The 15,713-nt window shown below is 43.7% G+C and overlaps 1 protein-coding gene across 2 annotated transcripts in view; it reads left to right on the top strand.

Moving 5' to 3' along the window:
- The window catches only part of Col6a5 (collagen type VI alpha 5 chain), a 100,538-nt gene that overhangs the window by 52,546 nt on the left and 32,279 nt on the right, over positions 1-15,713 (top strand). For both annotated transcript variants that reach the window (XR_015628039.1, XM_087564210.1), the window contains exons 21-29: positions 1,593-1,628; positions 3,319-3,381; positions 4,921-4,983; positions 6,081-6,143; positions 7,905-7,967; positions 10,533-10,583; positions 10,706-10,741; positions 12,575-12,637; positions 14,260-14,322. Coding sequence is in view for 1 of the 2 variants with exons in the window: in XM_087564210.1 (XP_087420336.1) it covers positions 1,593-1,628; positions 3,319-3,381; positions 4,921-4,983; positions 6,081-6,143; positions 7,905-7,967; positions 10,533-10,583; positions 10,706-10,741; positions 12,575-12,637; positions 14,260-14,322 (501 nt within the window). In the remaining variant the exon portion in view is untranslated. The remainder of the gene's footprint in view (positions 1-1,592; positions 1,629-3,318; positions 3,382-4,920; positions 4,984-6,080; positions 6,144-7,904; positions 7,968-10,532; positions 10,584-10,705; positions 10,742-12,574; positions 12,638-14,259; positions 14,323-15,713) is intronic.

The raw sequence follows: 15,713 nt of genomic DNA, 5'->3' as shown, positions 1-15,713 counted from the left end.
AGCATCATATCTGCGTTAGGCACGGACAAGTCAAGGAGGCTTGGGCAACGCCCTAGGTCACAATAACTAGTAAGTAACTGAGTAAGTGAGCTCAGCTGCTCTCACTTTAGAGTCTATGCTGCTAATGACTGTGTGAGGCTCACTGTGGATTTTCTTTGGGCCACCTGGGCTTTAAGTAGTGGGCCTGAAGGCAAGAGGCCATGCCTCTAAGGACAATGTTGTACAAAAATAATTACACAGAATAAACATTATTCTTCCTTTTGGCCTTTCTTCTCTACACATCTTCTTTTCCCCTTTAGCTCAGGCTGACCTTGAACTTACTATATAGACCAGACTTGTCTTGAACTCAACCTCTATGTGCCTTGGCCTATCAAGTGGTGTGATTGTAGGCATATGCCATTGTGACCAGCTTATCCTTCTTTTGTTTTTTACTTGTGTGCATGTGTGTGCATATGTGCATGTGTGTGCATATGTGCACCTGTATCCAGGTACCCATGGAGGCCAGAAGAGGATGTTGAGTTACAGGTAGTTGTGAACCCCCTGGAGTGGGTCCTCTGCAAGAGCGGAGAGCACATTTAACTGGGAAGACACCATGCTCGCCCTTATCCTTGCTTTTTGATGGAGACAGAATGTGAAGTTCTGCCAAGAGTCTCCACCTTCTATGGCTTTTCAATCTTCTCTGTTTCCCTACATCAAGAGCATTGACTAGTCATATCAAGAGACAGACAGCTGATGAGTTACTATGGGTAATTTCTCCCCAAATTACCAAAGGGTATTTTAAAAATTTAATACCTGATGGAGAGCATAGCTGGGCAATTTAATCTAAGGAATTGTAGGAGGTGGGCAACTCGGAGAAGATGGCGGTTCTGAAATAATTCCTTCATAGTAATCAAATAAATGCAATTGTTTAAAATAATTGTGGTTGGTTATCACAACACAATATGAGTTGGTGGTTAAGAATGTTCCATGGCTTCTTCAGTGAGAGTAATGCCAGCAGATTTTTATCGCTGTAGTTCTCAGAAAAATAAGTTATGGTCTGGGGTCCAAGGCATTGTCCCTCTTGGCTCTTCTCTGTCCCTGGAGCTTGCACTGGCAACAGAAATGGCCTCCCAGAGAAGTACAGACAGAGCTGAGGGACCAGCCTGGCTTTATTGTGATAAACTTAATCAGTAGCATCGAGATCACACAAAGGAGCAGCCGCACCCCATGGGATTCTCCAGTGCGGGGCCCACGTGATGCATCGAGTGACATACCCACAATGTCTAGAAATTTCACTTTTCCCTCTGCTCGGCACACAGTACTTCACGGGTTTGCAGGGAAGAAAATAGTCTTCAGGGTGATCTGAACCCCCAAATAACCTATTTGATAACCGTCAGAGAGTATCAGACTGGGGTGGAGGCCGTAGTGACTTTACATTGGGTTGCCATCAGTTCTCTAAATGTTAATGTGATTAAAACATCCAGTGGGAAAGCCTGCCCTGTCAAGGCCCCCAGAGAACCCTCTATGAGCAGGGAATGGGGGAGACTGGTTTGCCTCAGAGACCGTCCTTTTGTCTGGGCACACTGACTGATGCTTTGCCTTTGGTGTTTCAGGGAATGCAAGGCCGGAGGGGGCCCCCAGGTCCTTCAGTAAGTATTCTTTTTATTTTTTTGTTCTCTGTGGTAGGAAACTATGAACATTTCTTCTGTGTAGATAGTGCTGGGTGAATAGCATTTGACAGGATGTTGTAAGGATACCCAGCCCTGGCCATGAATCCCGCTGACTAGCGGCAAACACAGTAGCTATCCAGTCAGCTTCCAGAAATAGGACAGGCTCAATTATGGCAAAATCTTCCTCAGAAACACCTTACAATGAACAAACAGAACAAGAACAACCCCAACTCTTTTTTTTTTTTTTTTTGGTTCTTTTTTTCGGAGCTGGGGACCGAACCCAGGGCCTTGTGCTTCCTAGGCAAGCGCTCTACCACTGAGCTAAATCCCCAACCCCCAACCCCAACTCTTATACCCTTGGTTGACTTTCACATGTATTGGGAACCAGCATAAAAGAAAGTGAAATTCTTGCTGCTTCTTAGCTTTTTTATTCCAGGTATCCCTTTCATGTTTTTTTTTTCCTTTTAAACCCAGTTTTAATTAGCATGCTAAATAACATTATGACATTTTCAAACAAAATTTGTATCTTACTGTTTTATTGCTGTGAAGAGACACCATAACAAAGGCAACTTATGAAGGAAATCGTTTAATTGGAGACTTGCTTACAGTTTCAGAAGGTTGGTCCATGACCATCATGGTAGGGAGCATGGTGTTGGAACAGTAACTAAGAGCTTCTTCCTGATCCAAAGGCAGCAGACAGAGGGCAAGCCTGGGTCTGAGTATGAGTTTCAGAAACCTCAAAGCTCCTTAGTGAAAAACCTCTAGATGGGGTGGTTCTGACATTTTGATCTCCTGATGTCTGCATGAGAATGCTGAAGGTCCTGTTCCCCAATTGGTTCTTGATTGATCAATAAAGATGTTAGTAGCCAATGGTTGAATGGAAGAGGTGGGACTTCCATTTTAGTTTCTCACAGGCAGTCTGGCAGACACAGGAGAGGAGGATTTCACCATGCTTTGAAGGGATAAAAAGCAACCAGCCCTTTGAGATCTTGGGCTTTCCCGATGGGCCTGGGGCAGCAAGCAGGTGGGAGATTAAAAACGCAACTGGGCTGAGGGAAGATTTAGGAGCTGATCTAGGACTAAGGGTAACTGAGCAACCAAAGTTGAGGGCAGATTCAGAGTGTTGAGCTAGGAGTGAAAAGAAGAGCGTGATAGCTGAGGAAGGCTTAAAAGAGCCTGGCCATTGAGCTAAAACATATTAAAAATAAGCTCTCTCTCTCTCTCTCTCTCTCTCTCTCTCTCTCTCTCTCTGTGTGTGTGTGTGTGTGTGTGTGTGTGTGTGTGTTTCATCTATAAATCTGAGGGATCCTGGGTGTAGCTGGTAGCATGATCTGGCTGGAGCTTAAAGTGGAGGTAGTAGGAGCTACATGCTATATACCTCTTCCAACAAGGCCACACCCCCTAATCCTTCCCAAACAGTTCTCTCATGTGGGAACCAGCTATTCAAATATATGAGCATCTGTGGCCATTCTCACTCAAATCACCACAGTTCGAGTCACTGTCCTTTGCTCCCCCATCTTTATGATAATTAGAAACATACTTGAGTTCATTCCTGACAGTTGGAACAATAAGATTCCAGGCTGCATAAGGAGTGAACCCAGCAGACGAAGCAAATGATCTATGTGAACCATGCAGAGAAAACCTTAACACTGAAAACTCTTGTCATTAGGGGCAAGCAGGAGACCCGGGACCTCAAGGTATACAGGGACCTGAAGGACTACAAGGCCCACAGGTATGCTGGGTATTTCATAAATGGGGGCAAATACTGTGGAGTCATTTTGGTTGTAAGAAGGCGGGTAACTCAATACAAAAGCACACAATCAAGGGGCTGGAAAGATGGCTCTGTGGTTAAGAGCACATAAGACTTTGCCATGGACCAGAGTTTGATGTCCAGCACTCAAGTGGGCTAGCTCACAACAGCCTATGACTGTACTTCCAGAGGATCTGATGCCCTCTTTTGACATCCTTAGTATCTGCACTTAAGTGTGCACACACAGACACACACACACACACACACACACTTTAAAATAAATAATAACAATTAAAAATATATACAACTGGTAAAATATCAATCTGTAGTCATCTATCACCATGTGCATTTCCCATTGTGGGAGATGATTCTGACTTTTAATTTTGTTCCATCAAACCTGTTCCAACATTTACAGCTCATTAATGACCCTTGAGAGGGGAGGAGTGCACTCTGTGCTCACATTGCATTGTGCCTAGGTACTGGTAAGAATGAAAACTTAAAGGCTCAATAACTTATTATCATTATCATTATTATTATTTTCTATTGGGCTGCCCTTAGTGTCACAGGTGTCAGAGGTGAGGGCATCTGCTCTGTCTTCTCTGCCTAGAAGAAGCCATGACTATCCCTTGAGGGGACAGCTTTCTCCCACCAGGTATTGTCACTGGTGAATCTCACTATGTGTTGAGTTCACTTTAAACCTGGACTTGTTGAAAGAATCTATGTAGAAATGCCCATTTTAAGGCCTTTCAAAGACCTCATTTTTCTTCTAGAAGATTCCAGATTATTAACTCTAAATGAATTTGGAATTTCTTGATTATTTCTCAGAGCTAGTACATTTGGCAGGTTGAGTAACCATGGGATCACTCTAGACCTGTCTAGATCCTCTTGGGGCTGGGTGTGAGGTGGCAGTCACTTCAGATGCTCTGGGATCCTTTGATATTAGCGCCTTGAGGCTTACTCAGTGATTTTCTGCTAGGCTGGGGCCATTTTAATTCTAGTCTCCCCAGCTATGCAAGAGAACTCTGTGAGACCCACACATAAACTATGGCTGAGAGATAAACTTTCATTCAGCCAGCAGACATCTGCCACCAAGTGTTCTTTCTTTAGCCTCAACTTGAAACTACCGTTTCTTGTATTTTACACGTTGAGAAAGCACTTGGTCCAGTGAACCATCAATAAAATAAATACATTCAACGGTTGCTTGTGTCTCCCTTTCTTCATGGGTTGATTTTTTTTTCCCTTTTGCTCTATTTTTATTTCTCCCTGTAGAAGAAGGATGGGACTCTTTGGCCAAGGCAGAGGATCCCTTAATAAGATCTGTGCCACTGTGTCTGGGCTTGTCTGCAGTTATTCCTCTCAAAAGGACTTAATCTCACAGCAGGAAGGCTGCCTGAAGGGGGGTAGACCATTGCTCTGCCTCCATGGGGATGTTCCAAAAGCATCTACAGAGAGAGTGAGTTTCATTGACACCACAGCACATCAGGTTTTGTTGTTCTGTTTTTTTGTTTTTCCAACAAAAAGGGGTCAAGTGGAGATCGTGGCGGGAAAGGAGACAAAGGAAGTGAAGGGCTTCAGGGACCTCAGGTAAGTGACCCCGAGACATCAGGGCCAATGACTCGCAACCTTTAGTTTGTTCTTACTGCAAAATGCCCGAGCATGTAGTACATTTTTTATGCCAACTGTGGGACATTTATTTTATCTTTTTTTGGTTACTATGGATACTTTTTTTTTTTTTTTTTTTAGTTCAGCTTAGATCCCTTATACCTAGCTGAACTGTTCCTCTTTCCCTTTTGGTGATCTTTTCCTCTGAAAGCACAGACTCACTGCCTTAGCCCAAGGAAGCACTGGAGACTTAAAAATGTCACCAAGGGGCTGGGGATTTAGCTCAGTGGTAGAGCGCTTGCCTAGGAAGCACAAGGCCCTGGGTTCGGTCCCCAGCTCCGAAAAAAAGAACCAAAAAAAAAAAAAAAGTCACCAAATGATGGACATATCTAATACAATTGAATTAGTCTTCCTGCACTTTTACATTTTCTCTGTGCCATGCATCTGCCTCTCCCCTGACCACAGACATTTGACAAGGCAAAGATCCATGTTTATACCAGTTCTGTTTGATTCCGAAGCCTGATTTTCTAATTTAGCATTTGAATGAGTTTCCCAAGTGAGGAATGAGAGTTGGGATGGTGAAGGGTTTGTATGCAGCCCTTGATTCTTTTGAGTTCTTTAGTTCTGCCAGTGAGACTTCCAAAGGCGAGGGATGCCTGAATGTGTTCAGTTATATCTCTCTAGATGGTTGGTGAAGGATGCTTATGCCCAGTAGATGGAGAAATTGAAAAACACCCTGCATACCATGGTGGATGTAACTGTGGTTTTGTGGGACTTGCATGTGGCAGTGGTGTGTTTTGTTCTAACTTTATAGTGAGCTTCCCCTCACTTGTGCTGGTCGAGTCAAGCCTTTTGCCTCCCCCTGACTCCCAAGGTCCTGTTCGGACCAGTGAAATTCTGGTAGATGCAGAGCCACGGTCCATCACCTAGGTTACCCTCTCCCGTGGTTCACTACATTTCCTGTTAAGCCTTCTGGGATCTGGGATGTTGGGAAAGATGGGAAGTGGTAACTTGCTCCTGGTGGGTTTCCAGGAACTGCTATAGCAGTTGCTTTCTCACCTTTTGCTCTTTATTTCCAGGGTTCTCCTGGGCCAGTAGGACCCAGAGGGGACATCGGAAGACCTGGATTTGGGGGGAGAAAGGTAAACATTATTTCTTGTTGGTTTCAAATACTAGGAACAAAAGTAGCAATGTTTTCTCCTGAGCCCTGTGAAAATTCCTCATGTTCTCAACCCACCTGCATCCTGCCAATGTGTCCATCCCATCCTCTGAGCAGAGAATTCCCCGAGACTTCTTTTTAGGAGGCTGTCCCGATGTCAAGGAGAGGCGGTTACCTGCCCATGACAAACACTGCTGAGAAATCTCTCCAGCACCTATATTCCCTGAGCAGGAATGAATTAGTTCGCTGAGATGAGTGGAACAGACATTTTTGAACTCATCTTTGTGTACCTTTTGGTCTCACTCAGGCCCGCTCTGGCTAAGGGGGCTATGGTAGAGATCACCAGAGACAGTCAACGATTGGCCTCATGGCCACCTTTGCTTTTATCCTTCAGGGGCTCAGGTCTATGTGGCCACAACAGTGCCCTGCCAGGTTTTCTGCTCTCTTGTCAAGGCCTCAACCCTTTCATAGTTGAGTGAAGGACCTAAAATTTCTTTTTATACTGAGTTCAGAAAACTAGGTTGTCAGTCTTCTACAGGGAATGTCTTTAAGCTTTGATAGTAATGCCATAGGGCTTGGGAGATGGCCCAGCTGGCAAAGGGTTTGCTGTACAACATGGGGACCTGCGTTTGACCCTCTAGAACTCATATAAAAAGCTGGTTACAAAGGTGATGTCAGCCTGTCTAGCTGAATTGATGATCCCCAATTTTCCTGAGAGAGCTTGTCTCACAAAATAAAATGAGGGTGACTGGGGAAGGCACCTGATGTTGATTTCTGACCTCCGTGTGTGTGTGTGTGTGTGTGTGTGTGTGTGTGTGTGTGTATGCACACACGTGTATGCAAGACACCAGAACATACACACACTCACACATCAACCAGAAAAATACAACTCAAGTGGAAGAATATTACCAAGTGGTGATAAGAGATGTGTTAATGTGATGGGACAGCCATTGCAATACGCACTTGCATACATGTTATTATACAGTCCACTGTCAACTTACTTACAGTGTTATTTGGCTATCAACCCTAGCATGTGGGGGTGGGAACAAGATCACAAAGTCTTTTGCATTTCTCCCTATTTAATTCCAAGGTTTCTCAGTCCAGCTCCTTCTTGATCCCATACCCCACTTCTCCAGAGCCAACTTTTCCCCTCTCCTAGAGTCTCTCTTAGTCTCCCTTGATCCTTTCTCAGTGCACACAATGTTCTTTGGGCTCCAACTTCTTTGTCTCTCATTGGGAAACCTCATTGGACCTTTGAGTTTCTTCTCTGCTCTCACAAGAGCCCATGGTTCAACATACAGAGCTGTAATTATCTACCTCATTCTTTCTCTTTCTAACCACATTTTGGTCATTGAGGGTGGGACTATGTTGATCATATGGAATCATTCATTTTCCAGGACAATAAGAAAACATTGTGTGAATAAATACACTCGCAAATGAGCCAGTTTTCCCCAGAATGAACCTTCTACCCTCCCTTTTCCCTCAGTCCATTGACACTGGGGAAACAGGAAACATTGTGGTAGATATATTAAGTGGAATACTATACAGCCTTAAAAAAGTTCTCAGAGCTCAGCCCTGAGCTGTGCTATGTATGTCATGCTCTTCTCTGGGTAGACTGTATTGTGTCTTTCACCCTAGCCCTATGAAGTGCTGGCTGCTTATTGAGGACATTGTGTCCCCTCACTCAGCAGACAGAACTACCTGGGGCAGGTTTGACTTTGCTGATCTTTTACTCTTTTACTAGGGGGAACCTGGAGTTCCTGGAGGCCCAGGACCACTGGGGCCTCCTGGACATCGAGGAGAACAGGTATGAGGCTTTGAGTACTTGGTTCTGAGGCAAGGGGAAATGGGGACAGCACGGGCCTAGCACTTGGGGTAGGATATGGGCCAGTTCTCCATCTGTTGTTGCTTTCCTGTGCTCCTGGCCTTTTGGTTGTGTGTTTGGGGGCAGGGTATGTGTGTGGAGGAGATGGGGTAAAGGCAGAGGAAGTCACAGGTGAATGAAAAGGGGGTGTTTCAATATTTTAACAACCAGTGTGGCTATGTTCATACATTTTGGTTGAACCATAAAGCAGTACATCTTTCTCTCCTTGCAAAACCCTAGGATGACAAGCAGAGGAGGGTCAAGGAACAGGCTACTGCCTTTTATGGCTTGCTTGACCTAATCACTCCTACTGAGCCCAAATCCTAGGGTAGAGACAGTCCATAGAGGGAGAGACATTTTATGTTGATTATAAAAGTATATGTAGATGTTAAATAGTAGAAAATTTACCAAGAATAGTGAAGATATGGAGCCAACCCAAGTGTCCATTCATGGATGGACAGCATAGAAACACTGGTATATCCATGTGATGGACTACTATTCAGTCTTAAAAAGAGTAGGGAAATCCTGCCACACATGACAACATGGCTGAACCTGTAGGCTGTCACATAAACTAAAGGAAGGTAGACAGAGCATAAAAAAATGAAAAATACAATTAAAAAAAATTAAAGAAGACAGGCACCAAAGGCAAACAGCTGGCCACGTAATCTTACATATAAACCATGAAAAAGTTGAACTCAGAAACAGAAAGTGAAATCCTGAACTACAAGAAAGTCCGTCTCAAACCAACAAACAAAAATATGCGCCTGTCCTTTTGTGATCCAGTTTGAAAACATGAATATTCAAAAAGAAAGAGAGGAAGAAGAGGGGGTGGGTGATTTAAGTTTCCTAGGCCTGAAGGGGGAGGGGAAGCAATGAAAAGAAACGTTACCATATTATGTCCATTTTGAGGTATTTATTACCCTTAACATCCTAGACAGGATGAAGATTAAAAACTGCATCACCCAGATAAAAACCATGTCGCCCAGTGTCCCTCAGGCCAGCGACTCTTTCCCAGGTCATTGTGTCCCCTCAGTGTCACTTCAGTAGTTTCAAAATACTCCCCCTGACGGGTTCACTGAGTCTCTCTGCCCCTCTTCCCAGTGTGGCCTCCAGGAATAATTCTCCTTTTTTTTTTTTTTTTTTTTTTTTTTGGTTCTTTTTTTCGGAGCTGGGGACCGAACCCAGGGCCTTGCGCTTCCTAGGCAAACGCTCTACCACTGAGCTAAATCCCCAACCCCATAATTCTCCTTTACTTCCCGTTATTAATCTGACTCTTTTAATTTGCTCATTGAGGATAAGAGGAGGAACTTGGCATAGGCTGGTTTTGACTGATCTCTTATTGTTAGATATTTAATTTGTTTTTAGTTTTCCGCTGTCATGAACGACACACTGGTGAATTCTTTTGGAAGGAGTTAAGGGCAGGGGATAGGATCCTGGGTTCACGTGTGCCAGACAAGGGCTCTATCACTGCGCTACGTCTCTAATGCTATAATTAATTTCTGTGTAGAAAGCTCAGGAATGTTCATAGCTAGGTCAGATAAGTATTTAATTAGGCCCTTTGAGATATAGCTTCAAACACTCTTAGAAAGATTTAAACACTACATGGGTCAATGTGTTCTATGCAGGAGTCCGATTGTTTTAAGGCAACAGTTCTCACCTGTTAGTCGCAACCCCTATAGATGTCACAAATCAGATATTCTGCACATGAGATATTTGCATTATGGCTTTTAACAGTAGCAAAATTACAGTTATGAACTAGCAATGAAATAATTTTATGGTTGTGGGTACCACAACCTGAACTACTGTATTAGGAAGGTTGAGAATTACCTTTTAGTGTCTCCATACCAACAATGACTATTGTTAACTCTTTCTGTTTTCTCCTTACTGCTGGCAAAAATGCTAACTCATTAATTGTTTCGATTACCAATGAGGATGAACCTATTTTCCACTAACACCCATTCACCATTTATAATTCATTTTTAAAAAGATTTATTTTACTTATATGTCAGTATAATGAATGGCTGCTTGTATGTATGTGCATCATGTGCTGACCATTATGTATCAGATCTCCTGGAACTGGAGCTAAAAATGGTTGTGAGACACCATGTGGGTACTGGGAATCGAACCCAGGTCCTCTGCAAGATCAGCCAGTGCTCTTAACCCCTGAGCCATCTCTCCAGCCCCATTTATCAACTCCTAGATTTCCAGGTAAGAAATTGGTGGATGCAGAAATCCAGAGTGGTTATCTCTCTGCCTCCTGCAGTGGTTGTAGACTGGAGCTGGCCAAGGAAGTAGGCGCGTACACACCAGAAATGAGAGGCTGGGATTGTAGTTCTGTGGTAGAACATTTGCCTAGCATACGAGAGGCTCTGTGTTCAATCCCTAATCCAGGGGGAAAGAGATAATAGGAACTGAGAACCCCCCCATTTTCCGTAGCTCATTCCTAACCCCACAGTCGCCCCATCTAGACAGCTTTTGAGGAACTGACATTAACTGATGTATTTGCAGGGAGATTATGGTATCCCGGCCTATGGTCAGACAGGACGAAAAGGAGTTAAGGTAAATATTCAAAACAATTACCTTCTCAATTGATAAATCAAACCTAAATATCCCTAGAGAAAATGATGGTGTGGAGGAAGTGGAGGTGTGGACTTACATATGTTCTCTGCTGAACATTTCAGGGCCCAACAGGATTCCCTGGGGACCCAGGGCAGAAGGTGAGATACATACAAATTTCTTCTCTTGCTGTGACCATGGCCTTCCTGAGAAATGAGATGAATCATTGGTCTGGGTAGGGTGGGAGGTGCGAGGAGCAGGGATGCAGGTCAGTTGCTTCCTCTAGGAAAGGCTATCTTAACCCCGTGAGACTTTATATCAGAATCTATCCTACCCTTGGTTGTTGATGTTGCCCCTACCTCAGCCCGGTGACACATTTCCCTACTTTGAACCCTGACCTCCCAGCAGCCATCTGGATTAGTCCTCCCACCTGATGGTCTCATTCATCACCTTAGTCTTCGTTATTAATCCAGTATCATTGGACTTTGCTTCCTCTCTCCTGAAAATCCCAGCTTTCTTCCCAGTGGTCTCATATTCCCACCTTCTTTCTGTCAGCTGACCACAGATATCGTGTTCACTAAATTTTTACCTCCAAAGTGTAATCTAATTACACTGTCTTCTTGATCTGACATCTTGCAAAGTTCTCATTGGCTATTAGATGATCTGTCTGCATGCCTGCAGCCTGTGGTTTCAGCAGGAGCTGGCCTCAGTACATCAGTGTACACTAGGGTTCTGTACTATGATTTCCCAAACCCCAGCATGGGCTTCATCCTTGCAATGTCCCAGTCAAGAAGAGACGTCTGGGTCTAAGGTAGAATAACTAATGAGTCAACTCCAGAGGAATAGCCAAGCTTCAGAACAACAGAAAGGTGCTTTTCACCAATGGCTGACAAGAGGTTAGGAAGAAGCTATATAAATAACTCTCAGAAAAAAGTTCTCATTACAGAGGATCAATTTTCTGATATATTGACAAAGGGAGAAATGTGACAACTTATTGATCATTGTGCTATTAATAAATAACTACTACCAAAGTCATATTAAATTTCTTTAAATAAACCTCTATGTTTTTAATTTATTTTTATATCTTAGGCTATTTTCTTTTTTTCATTGGTTCTTTGGGGATTTTGAATAGTGTGTCTTGATAATATTAACCCCTCCCCTATTTTCTCATAAATCCATTCTCCTTTCATACTCACCAAACCATGCCTCCCACTTAAAATCAAACCATCAGATACAGAGACAGCCTATGCTGCCCTCTACCCATAGATGTGTGGCCTTCCACTGGAGTGAGGATCAACATACCTAGGGTCCACTTTTAGAGAAAATTGACTCTCTGTCCCCAAAAGCTATCAGTTGCCGATCGCTCCTTCTGTCTGTCCTCCCTCCCCCATGCTGCAGTTTTGTCCTGTCTTAAGTCTGAGCAGCTCTTGTGCACGCTTCCACAAGTTTTAGATATATTCTTTAACTTTAGAAAGTTAGTGTGTGGGGAAGGATAGGGATGCTAACACAGGAGTGCTAGCATTTCAGATGCGCACCTCTACATCTGGGTTTTTACATGGATTCCAGGGGATTGCACTCAGGACCTTAGCCTGGAGCCACTAGTGCTTTTTCCAGCTGGAACGTCTCCTTACTCCAAGATTAATTTTTTTTAACCTTCAATTTTTCCAGAAATAACTCCTAGAACCTGGCAGCTGTTCTTTAATGCCTTGGGTAGTCCATTCTCCATCTTTCCTAGCGTAGTCTCTAGCGTGGCAACTGGATGGCCCCTGAGTTGATATTTATGTACAAATATTTGGGTTATTAGAGTACTGGAAGTAGTTTTGATAATACCTAGCCGTGTCAATAGTTTAGTTCTGAATTTACTTCAAGATGCATTCATTTTTATACTAGCCCTCCTTACATAACAATTCGATGATCAGTTTAAGTGTTGATTACAGAGAATTTTTTTCATCCTTTCATAGCAAAGATATTAACATCTTGATGTCTGTGATCAGGGCGATGCTGGAGATCCTGGAATTCCTGGGGGGCCTGGACCCAAAGGATTCAAGGGACTGACTGTGAGTGGCCCGTGATTCCCGAAAGAACAAGCATCTCTTTTGTAGACCTCAGCTTTGATAAATGTGATTCATTTGTGATTCATTCCAAGGGCACCTTGGAAACCACCAACTAGTCACGTGACCCTGGGCACACCTTCTCGGGGCCTATTTCCTATCTGAACTGAATCTAGTGACACACATGGTTCCTTTGGTCACTCTTGGAACTGAAGCAGATATCTTCCCTGTATCCTGAGGCTGTCTGATGATTCGGCTGGGTGGTGGAATGGAGTGTTGTTTAAGGGAGGATACTGAGGTGTTCTAATTAGCAAAGCACAGGGTAGACGACTGTGCTCTTTAAAGTACTACTGACTGAGGCAAGCATCCTTTTACTTTGAAGTCTGAATGCAATGTCTCTGTTACCCTGGGTGTGGAAAGGACGTCAGTATCTCTCCATCACTTTGAGCCTGGGGAATAGACATAGTCCACTCATGTACATCCTGTATGTGAGAAGTTAGTTTTATTATTTGATTTTAAAATACTTATTTTAAAATTTGATTGAAAATAGATTTTATTTCATGCAATATATCCTGACTATTTCCTCTCTGTCTACTCCTCTCAACTCCTCCCCACTTACCCTCCTATTCAGATCCGCCCTCTTTCTGTCTCTCTTTAGAAGACAAGAGGTTTCTAAGGGGATATAATATAATAGACTGAAGCAGACACATTGAAATAAGACAAAACAAACACATGTATTTATTTATATTTTATGTATATGAATGTTTGTTTGTGTCTGTGCACATGTGCCCCTGGATGTCCAAAGAGGCCATTGGATCCTTTGAAGTACAGATAGTTGTGAGAGACCATGCTGGTGCCAGGAACTAAACCTTGTTCCTCTGTAAGAATTGCAAGTCTTCCTACCCTCTGAATCATCTGTCCAGCCCTCATTATTTGATCTTTATAGATTAAGAGAGTTTTTTTTCACAATCTCTGTGTGCCCTGTTTTTTCCCCTTTGCACCAAATCCCAGCTTATGACAAATTTAGAATTAAGTTTACAGCCAGCATCAGAGTTATGTACACCACTAAATAAAGGGGACAAGAGGGAGATGGGTGGCGTCAATGATCAAGGGTCGGTGGCTTATATTATGGGCAAGGAATTTAATGGATATGGATAAGCTGCTATCTTTCATTTTTAACTACATTGTTACTGATTAGCACCATTATCATTTATGATGTCAAGGATAGAACCCATGCATTCAGATAAGCACCATGACAGAGATACGTGTCACAGTCCAGCCATTTTTTTTAAAACAATTTTTGAAAAGTATAGCACCTTATTTAAACTAAGGTAATCATAGGGCTGGAGAGGTGGTTCAGTGGTTAAGAACACTTGCTGCTCTTGCAGAGCTCCTGGGTTCGGTTTTCAGCTCCCCCATCATGGCTCACAACCATCTGTAACTGCAGTTCTAGGGGGGAGGGGTCTGATGCCATCTTGACACTGTGGGCACTGCGTGCACATGGTCTGTGTCCACAGGTATGGGCAAAACACTGACACATATAGAATAAAATATGAAATTAAAACCTGAGATAGTCTCCATGGGTAAAAAAAAGTGTAGAGACTACATTTGTATGTTCTTCTTTTCAGCTCTCTCAAGGCTTGAAAGGTGGGAGTGGACTTCCGGGCTCTCAAGGCCCCCCTGGTCGGAGAGTGAGTATACTCGGGAACTGACTGGTATGGGGTGGTTTCCACTATACCCAATGGAACAGGTGCAGAATTTCTAGGCAGAAGCACTGTGCTCAAGAAACCAGTGACCGTGTCTCTCAGTCTATTATTTAAGATGACTAGGACACATCCCTGTCCTAGCTGGAAAGGTGCTGTAAGATCAGATGACCAAGAGGAGATACTGTAAACTGCAAGACCAATGCAGATACTCTGTCACTGTGACTTGTCACCGAAGCCTTTGTAATGGGCATAGGCCTGCCTACGTTTCACAGAGGTCTCCTGACAGAGTTCCAGCATGCAAAGCAGGTTGGCAGGTAGAGTTTGCCAGAACCACTCTTGTTGCCTTTTTAGCCTTTGTTTGAACTCTAGAGGGATTTAGAAGTGTAACCACAACTTCCACTCTGGTTCCATTACAAGAGAAACCCCATCCCTGGAAGAACCTCCAGGCAGAGCCAGGCATGACTCCACAGGCCTGCATCTGCTTCACCTCTTCTCAAGCGGTTGGTGATTCAGTGTCTCTCCCCTCTCAGGCAGAATCAGGGCAGAGCTAAATATGGCCAGCATCTACTGTGTGCAGGAGACCCAGACGACACTGTGAGAGCACATGGAAAAATGTTTATCTTGCTTTAAGCACTGATGCGTTTTTTGAATTTTGGATCTAGCAAAGCAAAACTTGCCTATGGTTCCTTGGCCAAATGACTCCATAGTAGAAAAAGCTAATAATTTGTAAAGGCTACTCTGCTATGCTCATTAAGGAATGGGGGAGCAGCTAATCTGTGGGCCAGTCCTCTCTAGTCTGGGTTCATTTCTTCTCCAGAATCTAGGGCTGTAATTAAGGTGTCCCACATCTCAGTTTTGTGCTTGGCTCAACTGGTCCGAATTGGGGCGTGGCCTTTGTCTCCAGTTCTTGATTCTTAGCCTTTGTTAAGAACGTGCTTGGAATTACTATAATGTTTATCTTGCGTATCTGCCTGTGTGTGCATGCGTGTGTGTTGGTCTACGCATTGTGTGCATGCAGAAGCCAGCGGGGGCCAGAGGGGCCTTGGATACCCCAGAACTGGAGTTGCATATGGTTGTGAGCTGCCAGTGGGTGCTGTGAACTGCACTTGGGCCCTCTGCAAGAGCAGCCAGAGCTCTTAGTCTGAGCCATTTCTCCAGCCTGTAGAGTTACTCTTAAGTTGTCTCTTTCGGGACAAACTCTTCCTACTTCTGGCCTCCTGCAAAATGTAGCTCTTACTCTGTGTATTACACAGAAACTCTTTCTCTGTGTGAGTAGCCACACACTCTTTCCTGTTTTCTGTCCTAACTTGAAAGGAGGCTAAACTTTCAGACTCTTAGTGACTTCTCCACTGGGCAGAACCATGGACAGCGCACAG

Source organism: Rattus norvegicus, chromosome 8, assembly GCF_021556685.1.
Source record: "Rattus norvegicus strain SHRSP/BbbUtx chromosome 8, alternate assembly SHRSP_T2T, whole genome shotgun sequence".
NCBI lineage: Eukaryota > Metazoa > Chordata > Mammalia > Rodentia > Muridae > Rattus > Rattus norvegicus.
Note: the sequence above shows the minus strand (reverse complement) of the source record. Positions and strands in the feature narration are given on the sequence as shown.